The sequence below is a fragment of the Diabrotica virgifera genome, chromosome 4, assembly GCF_917563875.1.
Source record: "Diabrotica virgifera virgifera chromosome 4, PGI_DIABVI_V3a".
Classification (NCBI taxonomy): Eukaryota; Metazoa; Arthropoda; class Insecta; order Coleoptera; family Chrysomelidae; genus Diabrotica; species Diabrotica virgifera.
Genome location: NC_065446.1, coordinates 241,313,568 through 241,333,569, shown reverse-complemented (window position 1 = coordinate 241,333,569; position 20,002 = coordinate 241,313,568). Strand labels below are relative to the sequence as shown.

General features: G+C 30.2%; 1 protein-coding gene across 2 annotated transcripts in view; it reads right to left on the bottom strand.

Moving 5' to 3' along the window:
• The window catches only part of LOC114327547 (prolow-density lipoprotein receptor-related protein 1), a 222,777-nt gene that overhangs the window by 55,346 nt on the left and 147,429 nt on the right, over positions 1 to 20,002 (bottom strand). For both annotated transcript variants that reach the window (XM_050648833.1, XM_050648834.1), the window contains exons 20-22: positions 7,847 to 8,108; positions 6,248 to 6,669; positions 5,992 to 6,191 (exon numbers count right to left, since the gene is read on the bottom strand). In XM_050648833.1, the coding sequence (XP_050504790.1) occupies positions 5,992 to 6,191; positions 6,248 to 6,669; positions 7,847 to 8,108 (884 nt within the window). The remainder of the gene's footprint in view (positions 1 to 5,991; positions 6,192 to 6,247; positions 6,670 to 7,846; positions 8,109 to 20,002) is intronic.

The following is a 20,002-nucleotide window of genomic DNA, read 5'->3' as shown; positions in this document are numbered from 1 at the left end:
TTTGGCACAAAGATTATTAATCTGATTTACAAAAATTTATTGTATTACAAATTGATGAAATGTATATAAAACAAATTAAAAAAAAATAGTAATTTAATAGGATTTGTGCGATGTTTTATCTCAGGTAAAAGCAATGTATTGTAATTGTATCAATTGATTTAACCTGTTCAATCAATTCAATCTGAAAATTTTAATAAAACATGAATTTAAAAAAATATGTATATTCTTTTTCTCATGAGCATCTTTCAGTGCGTCACAGTTTTCGATTTCTTTCTAACGCATTAAATTGTATGTGACAGAAAAAAAGGCACGTCGGTGATTATAGACATTTATAACATCTATTCTAGTTGTCGATAGATGGCGCTATAATCGAAAAAAAAAATATTTACGAATTATATAATATATCTACGAATATAATCTGTACAATTTATAAGACTATACAAATCAAAGAAAATACCATTTTATAAATGCAATAAACACAATTGATTTGTTTTTATGCCAAATGGCAAATAAAATGTGACAACTGTCAGATTTAACTAAAATGTCATGTTTGAATAAATGTTATAAATGTGTATTATCACGGACTTACCTTTTTTTCTATCATTTGTGACGCACTCAAAAATGGTCATGGAAAGGACTTTAGTAGTCGAGGAAATGAAGCTGAAAAAATGGCAAAACCTCGCAATTTTTTCGTCCAGCATCGATTTGTACAAAAATTTGGGATTAGGCTCATTACACCCTCTAGTTCATTTTCTATATTGAGCCGTTGTACGCTTTTGGTTTTGTAAGGGTGAAAACTACCCCTAATTGTAAAAAATTATAAAATAACATTTTAAACTTTAATATTGTCAACATTTGGTTCTTATTAGTTACATAATGAATGTTTTATGCTTTAAGATATACTATCATAATATTTCAACCCTTAAAACCACCCTTGTTGGAGCTATATATAAAAAATTTACTTATCCTAAAAGAATAATTTCGGCTTGCATCGATTTACATAATAATTTGGGATTAGGATCATCTCACACTGTACTTCATATTCTATATCATGCTTAAGGGCGTTGATTATTTTTAGGGGTGTAAACTACCCCTTATTGTCAAAAATTATATAAAAACATTGTAAACTTTAATATGGGTAAAATTTGGTTTTGATTGGTTAAATAATGATTGTTTTATACTTTAGGATATAATATCATAATATTTCAACCCTTAAAAACCACCCTTAATAACATTACAGTTTTTATAAGTAGATATTTTAATAGGTCTATACAGAAAAAAAAGTAGAATTAAAGAATTACAAAAACAATTACACATAAATACGACTTTACAAATATGTACAAATAAAAATACAAATAGTTTTTTAGTCATCTTTCAGTATACGAACCGATTCTGTGGTATTATACATACATTGAAAATTATCCATAATAGTCCAGAGAAATAAGGTTTTTCTCGTGACACATCCCCCTCCAGGCCGAAACCAAATTTTTTGAGTAGTATGGACATCTATATTATTAACCTATATGTTTCCTGCAGCCGGTTTTGATGATATACAGAGTTATAAACAAATGAAGATCGAAAAACGGTAAACTATCGTTTTTTCGTCTATTACCAAAAAGTTAAGCACTTTAAACAAATTTGAGAGTAAGAAACTCATAAATCTTATAAAAAACTTCAATATGGCATTCGCTGAATATGTCCAACCTTATTGGTTGCTTAGAAAATTGCAAAATAAATCATAAATATTGAGTTTTTATAAATATTCGTAACTTAGGTAAAAATTAACTTAGAATCTTCTTATTACGCGGAATGCCGAGACTTCTTGTACTTAAATTATATTTTAAATTTCAAAGCAATTGGTCAAATAGTTTAAAAGTTATTTAATTTATTTTTCCCAAATTCATTTTTTTTGCAACACTATAAGTCAGAAAATTATGAGGTTACAATAATACTTCGGACAGTTTATGAAAGAAGAACATTTATACTATTACCGTAATTAAAAATAAATGACAAAAAATAATTTTAAACAGTGTAAAATTATTTTGCAAAAACATGTCCATTTTTTGCTTACTTATAAACAATTAGAATAACTTTTTAACCGTTACCCGTAGAAAAATTATTTTTTCATATTTAGAAAGACTGAATTTTTATACACATTTAGAAAGAAAAACAACTGTTCTAGGACATTTAGGGACAAAGTTAGCCCCCCCCATTTTTTTAATTCACATGTTTTTGCAAAATTATTTTGCAATATCTATAATTATTTTTTGTCATTTTTTTTAAATTAAATTAATACTGTAAATTTTCTTCTTTAATAAACTATCCAAAGTATTACTGTAACTTCATCATTTTCTGACTTACAGTGTTACAAAAAAAATTAATTTTGGATAAACAAATTAAATAACTTTTAAACTATTTGACCAATTGCTTTGGAATTTAGGGCGTAATTTAAGCACCATAAGTCTCAGCATTCCATGTAATAAGAAGGTTCTAAGTTAATTTTTACATAAGTTATGAATATTTATAAAAACTCAAAATTTATGATTTATTTGGCAATTTTCTAAGTAACCAATAAGGATAGACATATTCAGCGAACGCCATATTGAAGTTTTTTATACGGTTTATGAGTTTATTACTCTCAAATTTGTTTAAATTGCCCAATTTTTTAGTAAGAGACGAAAAAAGCGAAAATTTACCGTTTTTTGATCTTCATTTGTTTATAACTATGTATATCATCAAAATCGGCTGCAGGAAACACATAGGTTATTATTATAGATGACCATATTACTCGAAAAATTTGGTTTCAGCCTGGAGGGGGATGTGTCACCAACACGATATTTTTTTCCTTATTTCTCTGAACTATAAGTGGACTATCCGAATTTTTCGAAAAAAAAATTCGTTTTATAAACATAGCTCCTTCATTTTTGGCGGTGAAAAGTTTTTTGAAAAATGACTTTGCAGGATTTTTGAAGAGTTATAAGACTATGTAAACTAAATTCCGTAAGATCCCTCAGTTTTTAATTAGGATGGGTTTAAAGGGCTCGAATAAGCGGGTGTTTGCTCGTAAATAGAGGTTTAAACAGCTATATCTCGCTAACTGTTCACAGTAATGAAAAATCTATGCGCAAGGGAATTTTAGTTATTAAAGAAGCTACAATTTAGTAGTCTATCATTTTTTTCGTATTTCCAGTATTTTCGGAGATATTTTGAAGTAAAAGGTAAAACATGGGAAATTCCAAAAAATTAATTTTTCTTTTAAACTCCAATTTTTCTAAAATTGGGCCTTTTAAATAAGTCAAACTTCTTGGGTGTATTGATAATACAAATATAAAAGGAATTACGGAAATGTGAAGACCAATTTTTAATCAGGAGGGTAGTTAGGGGGTTGTTAGCACTGATTTTTTAATAGAGAAAAGCAGGTACCGACCTTTTTTTGATTATAAGTCGCTTAATTTTCAGACTAGAAACTTTTTATTATTTTTTTTTGAAAGGCCCAACTGTATACTTGAAAAAAGATTATTTAAGTTTTCCTCGAAAAATGCAAATTTTTTCCGTTATTTTACTTTGAATATTTCAAATTAGGCATTTGACGAAAAAAGCTAACTTTTAACATGCCGTATCTCGGTTTGTATTGGTCTTAGCGATATTACAGAAAAATAATTTGGTTTGTGTTACTAAAAGATACAATTTCGATATCCACAGTTTTTTTGATTAAATGCATATTTTTCGAGGTATTCTCAAAAAACCCTCTAAAAAAGTCGATTTTTTCATCGAAAAACTGTTACTTTCAAGCGCGAATAACTCGAAAAATATTAGTTTTACGAAGAAAATGTAAAAAACATTTTTTTCTTATAATTACTTTTTACATCGATTTACATAGTTAAAATGTAATAAAAAATTCCCGCCCCCGAGTTGGGGTGGCAACCACCCCCAAGGTTTTAGCGTACAGCGGCATGATATAGAAAATTAACCTTGGACTATTCCCTACCTTCTGTAAAAATTTCAAGTAAATCCATGCTGGACGAAAAAATTGCGAGGCAAAATGCTTCATTTCCTCGACTATAGTAACAGAAACATTAGACTTCAAAACGTCTTTTCAAAATTAACAGAAAAATTCAACCAACACACATATTTTAATTTAAGGGGTAGGAGCAAAATCTTGGTCCAATGCTATTTAAATGCATTCATTTTTTTCGAATCCTGAGACAACTAATAAGTATTTTTGAACAATTCAAATGCATAATGAAACATTGCATTATTACAGAGGGCCGAAAGTCCCTGAAAATTCTATAATGTTAATTTTAATAAGTTACAGGGGTGAAAAAAAAAGAATGTGTGTGTACTTTGTACGCACGTAAGAAGTTATACTTCTATTATATGATTATATGATTATAAACGAAATTAATATACTTTTTATTTATATTTTATTTAAATATTAAATTAATTTATACTTACTACTTCTCAAACATTTTTATTAAAACAGTGCCAAAAATTAAAATAATAAAAAAATAAAACACACACAAGTACATTAAAAATGCCACAAATGATTTCTGAACATTAATTGTCGGAAAATTTTTTAACTAAATACGTATTTTCTGAAAATAAAATTATATAATAAATATACTTACAATCATAAAATGTATAAAAAAAAATAAAAAAATAAAAGTTTCTATTGGGATTCGAACCAACTTACCAAGCGGCTGGTATTTGCGTTGTATTTTGAGTCACCCGCATTAAAACTTCGCCACAGAGACAGCTTGTCATTATGTGCGAAGATCGTCTAACTAAACAGATTAACCTTTTGACATTTTTAACTTATGTAAATCAAATTATTTTGATTTTGAATTGAAATGATTTAGAATTGAAAAAATACAACAAAACATAGAGTAAGAAAACAATATAGTAGGTGAATATTATTTAAATAAAAGTATTACATACTACTTATATATTTTGGTAGGTTCAAGGTAGGTATCGGAGCCCGTATAACGACTAATAAATTTCGCAATCACTTGCGTCGTGCAAAGTGGCTATGTTCAAATATCATAACAAAATTTGATCAACTATTTATAAAACACTTACCAGTGAAAGATTCTTTAGCTCTGAATAAGCGAGATCTGCGGCACTCATACTAGTCACAGTTTGATGAGCTTTCACATTGGCATGCAACAATCATCTCTTCTATGTAAATAAGTCCAAAAATATAATATGAAAACTATTTAAAAAGGCAGTATAACCATTAACTAACTTTTTGTTTGTTTGTTTCTCTTCCAACAAATTTTAAAACGCAACAAGCATACATTATAACCAAACCACAGTCCCACAGCTGTGCCACAGCTGCCATATTGGATAATTTTTGTCATGTCATTTGAACATCCAATCAGAACAAAGTTATAATGCGCATGCGCCCGGTCGCTAGGTTTTCCCATATAAAATTTCACCGTCATTACGCCCGTAAAGAAGTATAACTTCAAAAAGAGAAAATTTAGTGTAATTTTCAATTTGAAATATTTCATTTAAAAGAAACTTTTTGTTTATTCTAAGGGATTTTCGGCCCTCGGTAATATAATCTTTCATTCTGCGTTTAAATTTTTCACAAATATATTAGTTTTCTCAGGATTCGAAAAAAATGAATGCATTTAAATAGCATTGGACCAAGATTTTGCGCCTACCCCTTAAGTGTGGATTACCCCACATTTTTGTAATGTTCGATACTATGCACTTGGATATGAAAGAAGAAAGAAGAACCCTATGAAAACTTTTATAGTGCCTGATTTTCATTTTCACAATAAAATTACAAAAGCAAATTTTTTAGGTATGTATCAGAAATTTTTATAAACTTGTACCTCATTTATTGCGTTATAAAGTCTTGATCTTATGACGCTGTCATATACCACTTTAAAATTGGCGACAACATGGTACATTAAACTCTTTGACCTATCTTTAACTCATGAAAACCAAAGTAGTTGACAATATTATTCTTTGAGTACTTACCCAATATGAAGTTGGCTGGGCATGCGCAGGTGTAATAAGGTGCAGATGGCGTCAAAAGACATAGAGCTGAACAATTTGCTGTCAAACACGGATTGTTCTTAACAGGAGGCTGCTTGAAGGGATGGACGACACGGATATCCATAGGACGATGAACTGTTGATAAAATAGACTTGCAGTCTTCTCCACTGTACTTGTTACACCTATAAAGTAATGATTTATTCACAAAACGTTTACGGATTTCGATCTAAACACTTACCTTTCGACAGTTTTAGTCTCCCAGTCAGTCCAGTAAATATAATCTTCCCACACATCAATAGCAAATACATGATGAAGCTGCAATTTTTGATTCCTCTCTCTGCTAGCTACAATTTTGACGTTATTGCCGTCCAAATCTGCCACAGCGATATAATCTTCCCTCGCATCAGCCCAGAATATCTCGCTGGTCTCATACGATACGGTTAAAGCGTTGGGCCATCCTAAGTTGTTCTTGACAATGATCCTTGGATTAGAACCATCCATGCCTGCCTTGCCGATGTGCACACGAGATCCCCAATCGGACCAGTATAAATATCCTCTTGTAGGATCTAAGGCTATTGCTCTGGGCTCTTCCAGGCCTTTAGAGTGGAGGACACGACGGAATTTGCCGTCTAGACTGGACACTTCGATGGTATCTAATCCCTATAACAATAAATTATTTAATGAAATAAAAATAAGGGACATCTTATATTTCAATTCGTTCAGTGAGGACCATCAACCGCTTCGGAGAGAGATATATGGTCTGCTGTGAACGAAAAGAGAGATACATTGTGACGGTCGTTAATTTAATAATTTTCACCATCCAAAAAGTGCACACCGTCCCTCAAGAAGTTTTCACTTCAAAAATTTATTTCGCCGAAGCTTCATTCAATTCAATACTTTTTCCACATATAAAAAGTGCACAATGTCCCCAAAATAAGTTCTCACTTTAAAAATTTATTTCGCCGAAGCGATGACGGTCGCTAATTCAATACTTTTTCCCCATCTAAAAAGTGCACAACGACCCTCAAGAAATTTTCACTTCAAAAATTTATTTCTTCGAAGTGATGACGGTCGCGATAACGCACGGTCGCCAATTTAATACTTCTTCCCATCCAAAAAGTGCACAACGTCCCTAAAGAAGTTTTCACTTCAATACATCTACGTACAAAATTTATTTCGCCAAAGAGATGACGGTCGCAAAATAAATCCTTTTTCCCCATCCAAAAATAGTTTTTACACTTATTTTAAATTTAAATACTTCTATACAATTTATGTATAGATACACATAATATATAGCATAAGCGATGACGGTCGCGAATTCAATGCTTTTTTCCCTATCCAAAAATCGCACAACGTCCCTAAAGAAGTTTTCACTTCAAAAATTCGAAGTTTATTTCCCAAGAAATAAACACTTCTATTGGAACCAGATTCTGGTAAATCCTGTATTCGTGCTTTCTAATACTTGCAAAGCAAACGAACGATGAATTAAAGAAGACTAGGGGAAATCTAAAATTGTATTTCACTCATATCTGTACTCAGATAGGAGTAAACTGATATAAAATAAAAATGAGAGACAGCTTATATTTCAAGTCGTTCAGAGATGACCATTAACCTCTTACGTACGTTTATCACCGAATTAAAACAAATAATTCGATACGGACGCTGTAGTGACATCTACTTAAAAAAGTTCGAATCTATATTTAGATGAATAGACAGGTAGTGAAACGCAATTTTAGATTTCTCCTAGACTTCTTTAATTCATCGTTCGTTTGCTTTGCAAACGAGAGAGAACGAGGAGATATTACAATAATAATTATTAAGAAATAATAGTACTTACTTTATCACACCAATACAAGTTTCTTCCAATCCAGTCAACCGCCAGGCCATCAGGATTTTGCAAAGTAGGCGAATGCAATATTTCAACGTCCGTGGAATTTGTCTTGTAGTTACAGAGTCTCTTTATAGAAGATCCCAACTGAGCTACGTCCGACCAGTAAATGCACTGGGTTGCCCAGTCGAAATCTAAAGCCACAGCATTGGTTAGATTGTGGGCCAGGAGACTGCTGTGACCCATAAGGTCAAGCTCTCGAATATAGTACCTAAAAATATGAACATTATGTTAGTACTTCTGAAATTGATTAGAATAAGAAAGTATTACGACAATATAATAGCGAAATACCGGGCCAATTACTGGAATAAAGTAAAATAAAAGGAAATATGGCGCTTTATAAGACGACAAAGAACGGATGTAAAGGAACTAATAGAACCAAAACACATAAAAAAGGATATATGGATTGCGATTGACTATCTAAAACAGCTCTATGCAGAATAAGAACAAATGACGCTAGAACCCGAAACACCAGAAATTATCACAAATGAAGTTAATATATGCAATATATGCATAAATGCGGCAATAAATGCGTTTAAAAAGAGTTCGACCGAAATTTTGCGCCTACGCTCTCAAACAGGATTAAAGTATTATACATTTTTTAAATCAGTATTTTAAGAGCTTTTAGATGAGGTGTCACATGATGTACTTTCCCATTTAAAAAAATCAAAGTTATGGCTGTCACCTGAAGAGGGATCGCTTAAAGTTCGAAACGTTGATGCTATAATATACTATGGTTAGTTTAAAAATCGACCTGTCCGAACGTTTTGCTTATATTCTTAAAATAAACAAGTTAATAGGGGGGGGGGGCGGCAACACTTATTCTACCGCACTGTATAAAAAATATATAATACTATTTATATATATAATATTTTTTTAATACTGTTAATAAATATATTAGTTTTAGGACTACCTATCCTATAAATTTAGTCTATTTAGATCTTATAGTACAAAAATTTCTAGTATAAAAACTTTAACTTCATTTTTCTCAATAACTTGCAAATGTCACATAGACCCTTCATGCACTTGTGTCTTCAATTAACAACATTAATTAACAAAATTATAAAATACCGGAAGAATGGAGAACGAGCAAACTAATTTTACTATTCAGAGATAAAAACAGTCAGAAAACTACAGAGGTATCAATTTGTTAGACACTACTCTAACACTTACAACTAAAATTTTACAAGAACTAATGAATCACCAGAGGATAAGTTTGGCAGATAAACAACAAAGTACTCGTACTGGAAGATCGTGTACAGATGCAATATTCGTCATAAAACAAATTACTGAGAAATGACTAGAGTATAATAGACCAGCATTTCTATATCTAATTGACTTAAGGCAGCGGTTCTCAAACTTTTTGAGTCATGTACCACCTACAGTTCTTTTTATTATTTTTGGTACCACATATACAGGGTGTAACAAAAATACAGGTCATAAATTAAATCACATGTTCTGGAACCAAAAATAGTTCGATTGAACCTAACTTACCCTAGTACAAATATGCACACAAAAAAAGTTACAGCCCTTTGAAGTTACAAAATGAAAATCGATTTTTCCAATATATCGAACTATTGGAGATTTCTTAATGAAAATGGACATGTGGCATGACTATGGCAGGGACATCTTAAAAAGAAATTATAGTGACATTTGTGCACCCCATAACAATTTTATGGGGGTTTTGTTCCCTTAAACCCCCCCCCCCAAACTTTTATGTACGTTCCAATTAAATTATTATTGTGGTACCGTTAGTTAAACACAATGTTTTTGAAACTTTTTTGCCTCTTAGTATTTTTTAGATATACCAGTTTTAATCGAGATGCGGCTTCTTTTTTAATATGTTAATATAACAATTTTATGGAGATTTTGTGCCTTTACACCCCCCAAATGTTTGTGTACGTTCCAATTTAACTATTATTGCGGTACCATTAGTTGAAAACAGTGTCTTTAAAACTTTTTTGCCTCTTAGTATTTTTCCGATAAGGCACCTTTTTATCGAGATGTGGCTTCTTTTTTAATATGGTTCAAAATATACTTATAAAATCTGTAATTTATAAATAAATTTTCATATTAGTATAGGGTCTCTATAATCGTACTTAACAGTATACAAATATGTGGTGGATTTGACAAATATTCAAAATATTTCGATAAAAACTAGTTAGAAAAATTACTAAGGGGCAAAAAAGTTTTAAAAACATTAGTTTAACTAATGGTGCCACAATGATAATTTAATTGGAACGCACACAAAAGTTTGGGGGGTTTAAAGGAACAAAACCCCCATAAAATTTTTATGAGGTGCAGAATTTTTTTTAAGATTTTTCTGTCATAATAATGCCACATGTTCGTTTTCAATCAGAAAACTCAAATAGTTTTCGATATATTGGAAAAAATCGATTTTTATTTTGTAACTTCAAAGGGCTGTAACTTTTTTTGTGTGCATATTTGTGCTAGGGTTAGTTAGGTTCAATCGAACTATTTTTGGTTCCAGAATATGTGATTTAATTTATGACCTGTATTTTTGTTACACCCTGTATTTTTAGAGTGTATTATCAAGACTTATTAAGTACTAGTATTTTAATTTTTTTGTGTTTTATGTACCACCGCAAATAATGAATTGTACCACCAGTGGTACATGTACCACAGATTGAGAATCGCTGACTTAAGGTCATCGGTCCATAATTCGCAAATATTTTACGGCTATCCCTACTTTTTCTGTCTTTACACGGCAAATTACGTGTAGTAAAATTCACACTGGTATTCATATGTAAACATTACTAGAATGTCATTCTACTTGAAAATGCCATCATTAACTTAAAGAGATGCTTTTGAATGTTCTTGGATAACTGTTATTTGTATAATTGCAAATTATTAATTCAGTTAATAAATGTGATAATTTTTTCACTAACTATTTATTCAGTGATTGTAATAATTTATATGTACAACAAAAACTAATACTCAATCAAGAAAAGAGGAAAAGTGTTAAAGTGATGTTTTAATAATATATTGTTAATATGAAATGCTTAAAATTTTGAACATCTTTAACAACAAAATACTTGGATCACAGAATATATTATCCTGATGTATTATCTGCTTGGATCTTCCACAAATAATACAAGTTCACGTCTTAAATCAATTATTTTTATCAAATACACTATATAGGTATCAATATATCCCATGAGATTTTTTTGCATAATTACATTCGTGAGACATCCCAGAATAAGGTTCAAGAAGTCGCCCACGTGAAAAGTGGGCCAAATTTTTTTTAACAATTTTTTCATCAAATTGCATCAAATTGCAAAAATCAATATTTTTGGCCCGGACAATTTTTTTGTAGGTTTTTTGGACCATTCTGGATAAAAAGTCTCTTATAATTTTTCTCTAAAGTTGATCGTTTTCGAGTTATAAGCAATTTAAAATTGAAAAAAACGAAAAATGGAGATATTCAAGGCTTAATAACTCGGTTAAAAGTTATTATTATGAAAGTCAGAAAGTGACTAAATCAAAGTTTAATGCCCCCCCTACAAGATCCTGAAGAAATTTTTGTCATTGTTTTATTACTAAGCTGTTATTTTTAAGTAATAATAATGAGCGCCATGCACGTGGTAGCCGGCCGTAAATGTGAGTGGAAGTAAGATGCACAATTGGACTGCCGGAGTGGCATCTCTCTCGCACTCAGCATTTATGGCCGGCTACCACGTGCATGGCGCTCAATATTATTACTTAAAAATAACAGCTTAGTAATAAAATAATGACAAAAATTTCTTCGGGATCTTGTAGGGGGGGGGGGGGGGCATTAAACTTTGATTTAGTCACTTTCTGACTTTCATAATAATAACTTTTAACCGAGTTATTAAGCCTTGAAAATCGCCATTCGTTTTTTTCAATTTTAAATTGCTTATAACTCGAAAACGATCAACTTTAGAGAAAAATTATAAGAGACCTTTTTTATCCAGAATGGTCCAAAAACACCTACAAAAAAATTGCCCGGGCCAAAAATATTGATTTTTGCAATTTGATTAAAAAAAATTGTTAAAAAAAATTTGGCCCACTTTTCACGTGGGCGACTTCTTGAACCTTATTCTGGGATATCGCACGAATGTGATTATGCAAAAAAATCTCATGGGAATACTTTTCCCAAAGGACCCGCCGTTTTCGCCTTGTCTATATTTAATCAACAACTTAAAATATTCCCGATGCCATGTCAAATATTTAAAATTGTCACTTATTGTCACTGTCTGACTGATAATATTCTATTCGACTGAGTGCGTTGTAAGACAAAGATAGATTTGGAAAATATTACCACGGACATTGTGTTCATTTTTTTCGAATCCTGAAAAAACCAATAACTATTTTTGAAAAATTTAAACGCAGAATGAAAGACTAAATTATTACCTAGGGCCGAAAGTCCCTTAGAATAAATAAAAAGTTTATTTTGAACGAGATATTTGAAATTAAAAATCACACTAAATTTTCTGTTTGTTTTTCACCCCTGTAACTTATTAAATAAACATATAAAGTTCTCAGGGACTTTCGACCCTCGCTAATAACGTAATCTTTCATTCTGCGTTTAAATTTTTCAAAAATACTTATTAGTTTTCTCAGAATTCGAAAAAAATGAATGACATTTGAATAGCATTGGAACAGAAACTACGTACCCATCCCATTAACACTGAGATGAAGTCCAATAGAAGAATAATATAAAGCCAGTGCAAGACCAATAATGACATATAGATCAGAAATAAGACTCAATACAGCCACCACACAAAGACTACTGAAAACAGCAGAGATGAAAATACTGAGAAGAATTATGGGAAATACACTGAGAGATCGAAAAAGGAGTGAAGATATTAGAAGACAATATAACGTACAGTGTACATACGAATGGACACTAAATAAGAAAAAAAAATGGAATAACCAACTGCAGATATTTGTACTAAATGCGGTGTAGCTTTTTAAGTCTGCTGTTTGTGACAGATTATATGATACATTCGCTAAGACGTCTATACAGGGTGCGCCAAACCTCTGGTCTTCTTTGATTACGGCTAAACTATGAGATATACAAAAAAATGTTTATAACAAAACTAATGTGTATCAAAGAGGTCTATAATTTAAAAATTATTTTCAATTATACAGGGTGAGACAGAACGACGGTATGAACCAAAGTTGTATTTTTTTAAATGGAACACCCTGTATATTAAATCATTTTTGAATATATTATTTAAAAATATGAAAAATTTGTATAAGGTCTTATAGGCCTAAAGTTAATAATTTTCGAAATATTTACATTTTTATTGAGAAAAATGGTAATATTTATAGGGTTGTGGATTATGTTTCCAAGGAAATAAAAATTTACGTGATAGGTCAAAGTTTTTAAAATATAGTGTTATTTTTAAATAATTTAATATTTTTTACTTTTAGCCATAAAATATACAGTGTGATCACTATTTGCAAATACAAAATTTTCTCATTCTTTTAAATGGGTCACCCTGTTTATTAGTTTTGCGTTTTGTAGTAAATATTACAACCTTTCTTTTGGTATAAGGTTGTATCTACCTAGCATGTTTCGTTTTGTAGATATTTTAAAAAAACTATAGATTTTACGTGTTTGCGGATTTTTTATTTAAAATTTTTTTTACAAAAAAAATAATTATAATCTGGTTTTAGAGACATACATTAAAATATAAAATATGAAAATAAAAACATAATTAAAGATTAAAATAAATCGTATGCTAGTACAACTCAATTGAATTTAATAACTTTAAATTATTTTACAAAAAATATTTTACCATATTAATGAATGCATAAATTAGTTACTAAATTAAATAAACAACCAAATTTTAAATCAACCGTAGTAATTTTTCTACTACAGCAACTTTCCTGTACCAAATTAATTGTTAGTTAAATTGTATTTAGTTAAACTTTTAATTTACCTTTTAAATTTACTTACATACATCTTGAGAATATAAAAATTATTATAAAGTATGCTTTGAAACAAATGAATGTTAAATGTATCATCCAAATTATCTATATATATAAAATTCTAATTCGCAGGCTTTGTTACCGTACTCCTCCGAAACCGCTTGACCGATTTTCATGAAATTTGGCAGGGATTAATTGCGAAAAAAACGGCGTATAAATCGTCTCTCTAGCTCAATTAGTTTCCGAGATAGCAAAACGAGGCCGTAGGATAACACGAGAGCACTAGAGACAACACTAAGCACACGAAACGAATGAGCGAAAATTGTACTAAAATCCGTGAAAATATAAAGTTTTTAACTTTACGATTACTATTTTTAATGTACAAAAAATATTTTAAAATTTTGCCGAAGGACCAGATCTCTGGTATAACAATCAAATTTTGGCGGAGGCGCAAATCTGGTATAATCGAAATTTTGGCGGATGCTTTTGGTGGAGGTTTGTAGTTGCCAAATTTAGTCGCGTGTTGGCTGCTGTACGATACGTGACGATACGATATCTGAAAGTTATGACGATTTGTCTTTTGTAATAAATGCAAGTTTATTTTATCTTATATTAAAGAAAAAAAGAAACACAGATATTGGATACATCCCATCATAAAGGAACGAAATTATAAGGAATTTTGTTACACATTATATAACGAAATTAATATAATAAAGGCCCAGAAAAGCTTTTTAATTTTACAAGAATGTCTAAAAAATATTTTCAGGAGTTATTAGTAAGTATAAAAGAGCCGTTTTCAAGAAATAACACCATTATGAGGGAAAGCATATCACCTAAGAAAAACTATTTATAACGCTAAGAGGCTGTCCATTCAATGGTACGCCACTGAGCAAATAGAGGTGTTAAATTGATGCCCCTCTATTATACCCAATTTATTGGGAAATAGTGATGTTTCACAAATTATTATTAACAAAAAAATTATTCAAATTAAAGGCACAGTACTTATCGAGAAAGACGAAAACCAGAATATACAAAACCGTAATAAGAGCAACAGTCACCTGCCGGATGTGAGACATGGGTGCTAAATAAAACAGAAGGAGAAATGATAAAGAGTTGAGAACGGAACGTACTGAGAGCTATTTTCAGGGAAAATAATACAGATACGGAAGACGGCTGGCATAGAAGCAGCAATCAAGAATTAAGGATGCATTACAAGGAACCAAGTATAACAAGATAAACAAAGTCATAAAGAATCAGATGGGCAGGTCATTTTGAGGGGATGGATAAGGAAAGAATGCCAAAGATGGTACTGCTAAGAAGACCAGTTGGGACTAGGGACGAGGTAGACTAGGACTGCAAAAAAGTTTCAGGAATATAATAGTATCGATGAAAATTACACACTGGAAAGGAAAGGCGAAAAATAGGATATAGTGGAGAACTAGAGAACTGGAGAACTATTTTACATACCTAGACATCAAATAAAATTATATATAAGTTATTAGTATAAACTGTATTGTGTAAAATTTGAAAAATAATTTATTTTTAGTAGATTACTTTTTTTCCAGATAGAAATATTGTACCTAATTAAGTTGCTCTTTAAGCTATAAGAAAAAAAGTTAAAAATAAAATGAGTCCCATATAAAAATAATTTGATATGGAAGTAAAAAATTCAAGGCAAAATATAGTTCAAGTCTGTAATTTCCATCATTAAACAAGCTTTGGCAACACTCACAACAAAATTCGCTAGAAAACAGCTCAAACGTCTGTGTTATACCACGATACACGCATTTATGATATGCCGTCGAAGTCGTAAAACCGATTGGCGACATTAGGGCGAGATATGGTTTCTAGGATGGGTCGCGGTAACGCCGCTGCAACGAAAATTTTAAGAGCGCCTGGTGTGTTTCACTGCATCAAAGTATAGTAAGGGATGCGTCGCTTTCGACATTTTAGCGGGGGTTCAGTCGACGTACGCCGTTCCGTCTGTGTTAGCGCATACTCCCTACTGAATTCCGAACATAATGGAACTATTTTTTTGTCTCTAGCGCCGTCCGTTTCCGAAATAGCGAACCGTAAGCAGTAGAAAAATTCTGAGCACAGAAGAAGAACGAGCGGGAAATTTTATAAAAGAAAAGTGCAACAGTTTAACTTTTGAACTCAAATTGAACAAAATACGAATTTCACATAATTTGTCCTATTAAATGTACCTTTCCGTCTAATTTTTTTCTAATTTCCGAATATCATATAATTGTCCTATTAAATGTACCTTTTCTTATATACATACCTACAAATTTTGCATTATTGTGAATAAATATTTAGACATAATTTTATTTTTAATTCGAGGAATTTGTATTTTAGTCAATTTTTATGTCGAGCAATTCATTTTCGAGCAGTTGATTTTGAGTAAAATTATGACACATTATCAAATTATGACACACTATCTAAGGTGCAACGAAGTTCACCGGGTCATCTAGTTTATTAATATAAATAGTATTTACTGGTGTCACAAAAACTGGTAATACTTTTGTAGTTGAAATTTTTGTAACAATTTTTTATATTTTAAATTTTAATTTTTTAACCGAAAAATTTTTGGATATGACTTTTGTTTTGGGCGAAACCATTAGAAATTATTACCAGCTTTTGTGACACGAGTAGGTACATAGATACTATTTACTTCTTAATATACTTCCATAACGTTCATTTGTTTCAAAGCATACTTTATACGTTCTCAAGATGTAGGTAAATTAAAAAGTTATTAACTGATCTTACTCGTAAATACAATATAACTAACAATTAATTTGGTACAGGACAGTTGCTGCGGTAGAAGAATTACTACGATTGATTTAAAATTTGGTTGTTTATTTAATTTAGTAACTAATTTATGTATTCATTGATAAGAAGGTAAAATATTTTTTGTAAAATAATTTAAAGTTATTAAATTCAATTGAATTGTATAACTATACTAGTTTACGATTTATTTTAATCTTTAATTACGTTTTTATTTTCATATTTTATATTTTAGTGTATGTTTCTAAAACCAGATTATAATTATTTTTTTTGCAAAAAAATTTTTAAATAAAAAATCCGTAAAAACGTAAAATCTATAGTTTTTTTAAAATACAGGGTGTCCCGGAAAATAGTGCGTTCCTTAAAGGTATAGGTAGAAGGCACCATGTAGAACAAAAAACTCTTATAACATTTTTTTCTAAATGCAACCGTTTGACCAAAAAATTAAAATGTATTTCGGTATTCAAATTTAAATCTGACAACTATGTGCGGTACGCAAATTTAAGCATAGACAGTCCCATGTAAATAGATAAAAGATGATAGTAAACAGATAGTTTTAAAGAATCCTGTTTAGTGTCAATGCCGAAAATGTTTTCGAATAGTGAGTGTATTACCTATTATGTTATTACCTATGAATGGTGTTTGTGAAAGGTTACTTGAAACATCTATTCGGTATATTAATTATTTTCAAGTAAGTACAACTTAGTTATTTCAGTTCACAAGTAAACAAATTACTGAGACATTATCTGGTGTATTTAAGTTCCACTGTAAACTATTAAAACTATGTAATTCAGTTAAAGCCCTCAGCAATACTCAGCATTCAACCCATTTAAACCTTACTAAATACATAATACTAGTTTAGTTAAAAGATGTGTTTTTATGTTAAAGATGTGTAATTCGTTTAAAATTATGCAATAGGTATTTCAATACATTTCAAAAGAAAATAATTTTAGTAAACAAATAGTAAATACGTAAGTATTACCTACTATTAGGTTGGATTATTTTAAATACTGTTAATCACAATCACAAACGAGTTCTTATTTATGTTATTATTCCGTAGTGCGTACGATGTTGCCAGTTTATTAAAATTTCCAAACATTAAAATACAGGTATATGGAAAACAATGTTAACTTTTTTTTGGAAACGGCTAACTTTAGAAAAAAATGGTATAGGACTTTTTTGTTCCAAATTGTGTATTCTCTCCATACCTTAAAGGAACGCACTATTTTCCGGGACACCCTGTATCTACAAAACGAAACATGCTAGGTACATACAACCTTATACCAAAAGAAAGGTTGTAATATTTACTACCAAACGCAAAACTAATATACAGGGTGTCCCATTTAAAAAAAATGAGAAGATTTTGTATTTGCAAATAGTGATCACACTGTATATTTTATGGCTAAAAGTAAAAAATATTAAATTATTTAAAAATAACACTGTATTTTAAAAACTTTGACCTATCACCTAAATTTTTATTTCCTTGGAAACATAATCCACAACCCTATAAATATTACCATTTTTCTCAATAAAGATGTAAATATTATGAAAATTAATAACTTTAGGCCTATAAGACCTTATACAAATTTTTCATATTTTTAAATAATATATTCAAAAATGATTTAATATACAGGCTGTTCCATTTAAAAAATACAACTTTAGTTCATACCGTCGTTCTGACTCACCCTGTATAATTGAAAATAATTTTAAATTATAGACCTCTTTGATACACATTAGTTTTGTTATAAACATGTTTTTGTATATCTCATAGTTTAGCCGTAATCAAAGAAGACCAGAGGTTTGGCGCACCCTGTATAGTACACGCGCGATAAAAATGTAAATTAATATTATGAAAATGATCTTCTCTATAAATATTCAAGCCAATTCTCAACTTGTCTCAAATATATTTTTTCGACATCAAGGCTATACAATTTTACGACTTGAAAAAACAAATATCTTTATCTCAATTTTAAAGTAGGAGGAGCAATTCAAATTATTTACCGCTCTGCAATGCGTGATTGTAATTGGTCCAACCGCAGTCAAGTGTACTTCACTAAATTATGAAACTCTGACACTATTGACATTTATGAAATTTTGACACTATTGATATTTATGAAATTTTGACACTATTGACTTTTAAAATTCATAAGTTAATTAAGTTATATCGGCGAATTTTTGTGCTTTCTGCGTTATTCCTTTTTTCAACGAAAACATTTCGTTTATAAATTCGCAAAAGTGTATGTGTTATTGCGTTGCCGATCCTGCAATACTCAGATCAGATTTATCGATGGATTCCTATGTAGTTTTTTCTTCTGAATCCAAATCTGAAAACGGCATTTCGATATTTCTAACGTCAAATGTGACGTCACAATCGTTTTATTTTCTGCCGACACACTACACGTCCAGCTGAAATCGTTGCTATTAAGTAGGCTAGTTTTTTAATCTCGATTTTTTAAGCAAAGCATAGGTTATTTACATTTGAGTCTGACACTTCGTGAATGTCAAACTAAATTTTAAATTAAGTATTAATAAAACATCAATGACATTTGATAGTGAATTTAATTATTACTTATATAAAATAAATAAGATGTTCAAAAATACAATTTGAGTATATTTTAAAAACAATAATTTATTAACAGCTTTAAAAAGGTTTATACGAGTATACGGCCTCCCCTTTATGATAAATGGACGGTTCCATTCGCTATGAAATTAAAATATAGTCGGTTCGCTAAACTCGACACAGCTGGCTAGTGATTTTAGTAGGTATTTTTTTTGTTTTTTGCAATTATTTAGTAATTATTAACTAATTAGTAATATTTTTTTTTGCCCAATTGGCAAAATTATTGACTAAAATCACTAGCCGGCTGTGTCTAAGTTTAGCGAACCGGCAGTATATGAAATAATATTGTTTGGTATAAAAAATTATGGTCTGATATGTGCAATTACATCCTTCTAATGGAAAAAAATATTTGAAGATTTTTCTTTTGAAGACTGTTCCATTTGTTATGAAATGAAAATTGTTATTATAGTCGGTTCGCTAAACTCAGACACAACTGGCTAGTGATTTTAGTAGGTAATTTTTTAGTTTTTTGCCAGTTTTGCCAAAATTGGCAAAATTATTAATTATTTAGTAATTATTAACTATTTAGTAATTTTTTTTTGCCAAATTGGCAAAATTACTGACTAAAATCACTAGCTAGTTGTGTCTGAGTTTAGCGAACCGACTATATGAAATGTTGTTTGGAATAAAAAATTATGGTCTGATATGTGCATCCTTCTAATGGAAAAAAATATTTGAAAATTTTTCTCAAATTATGGATACCAACAACATTTTCATTTATAACTCTTTTATTTTTAATTTGACGAAGAAAAGTTATTCTTCATAAAAAGCTCTTC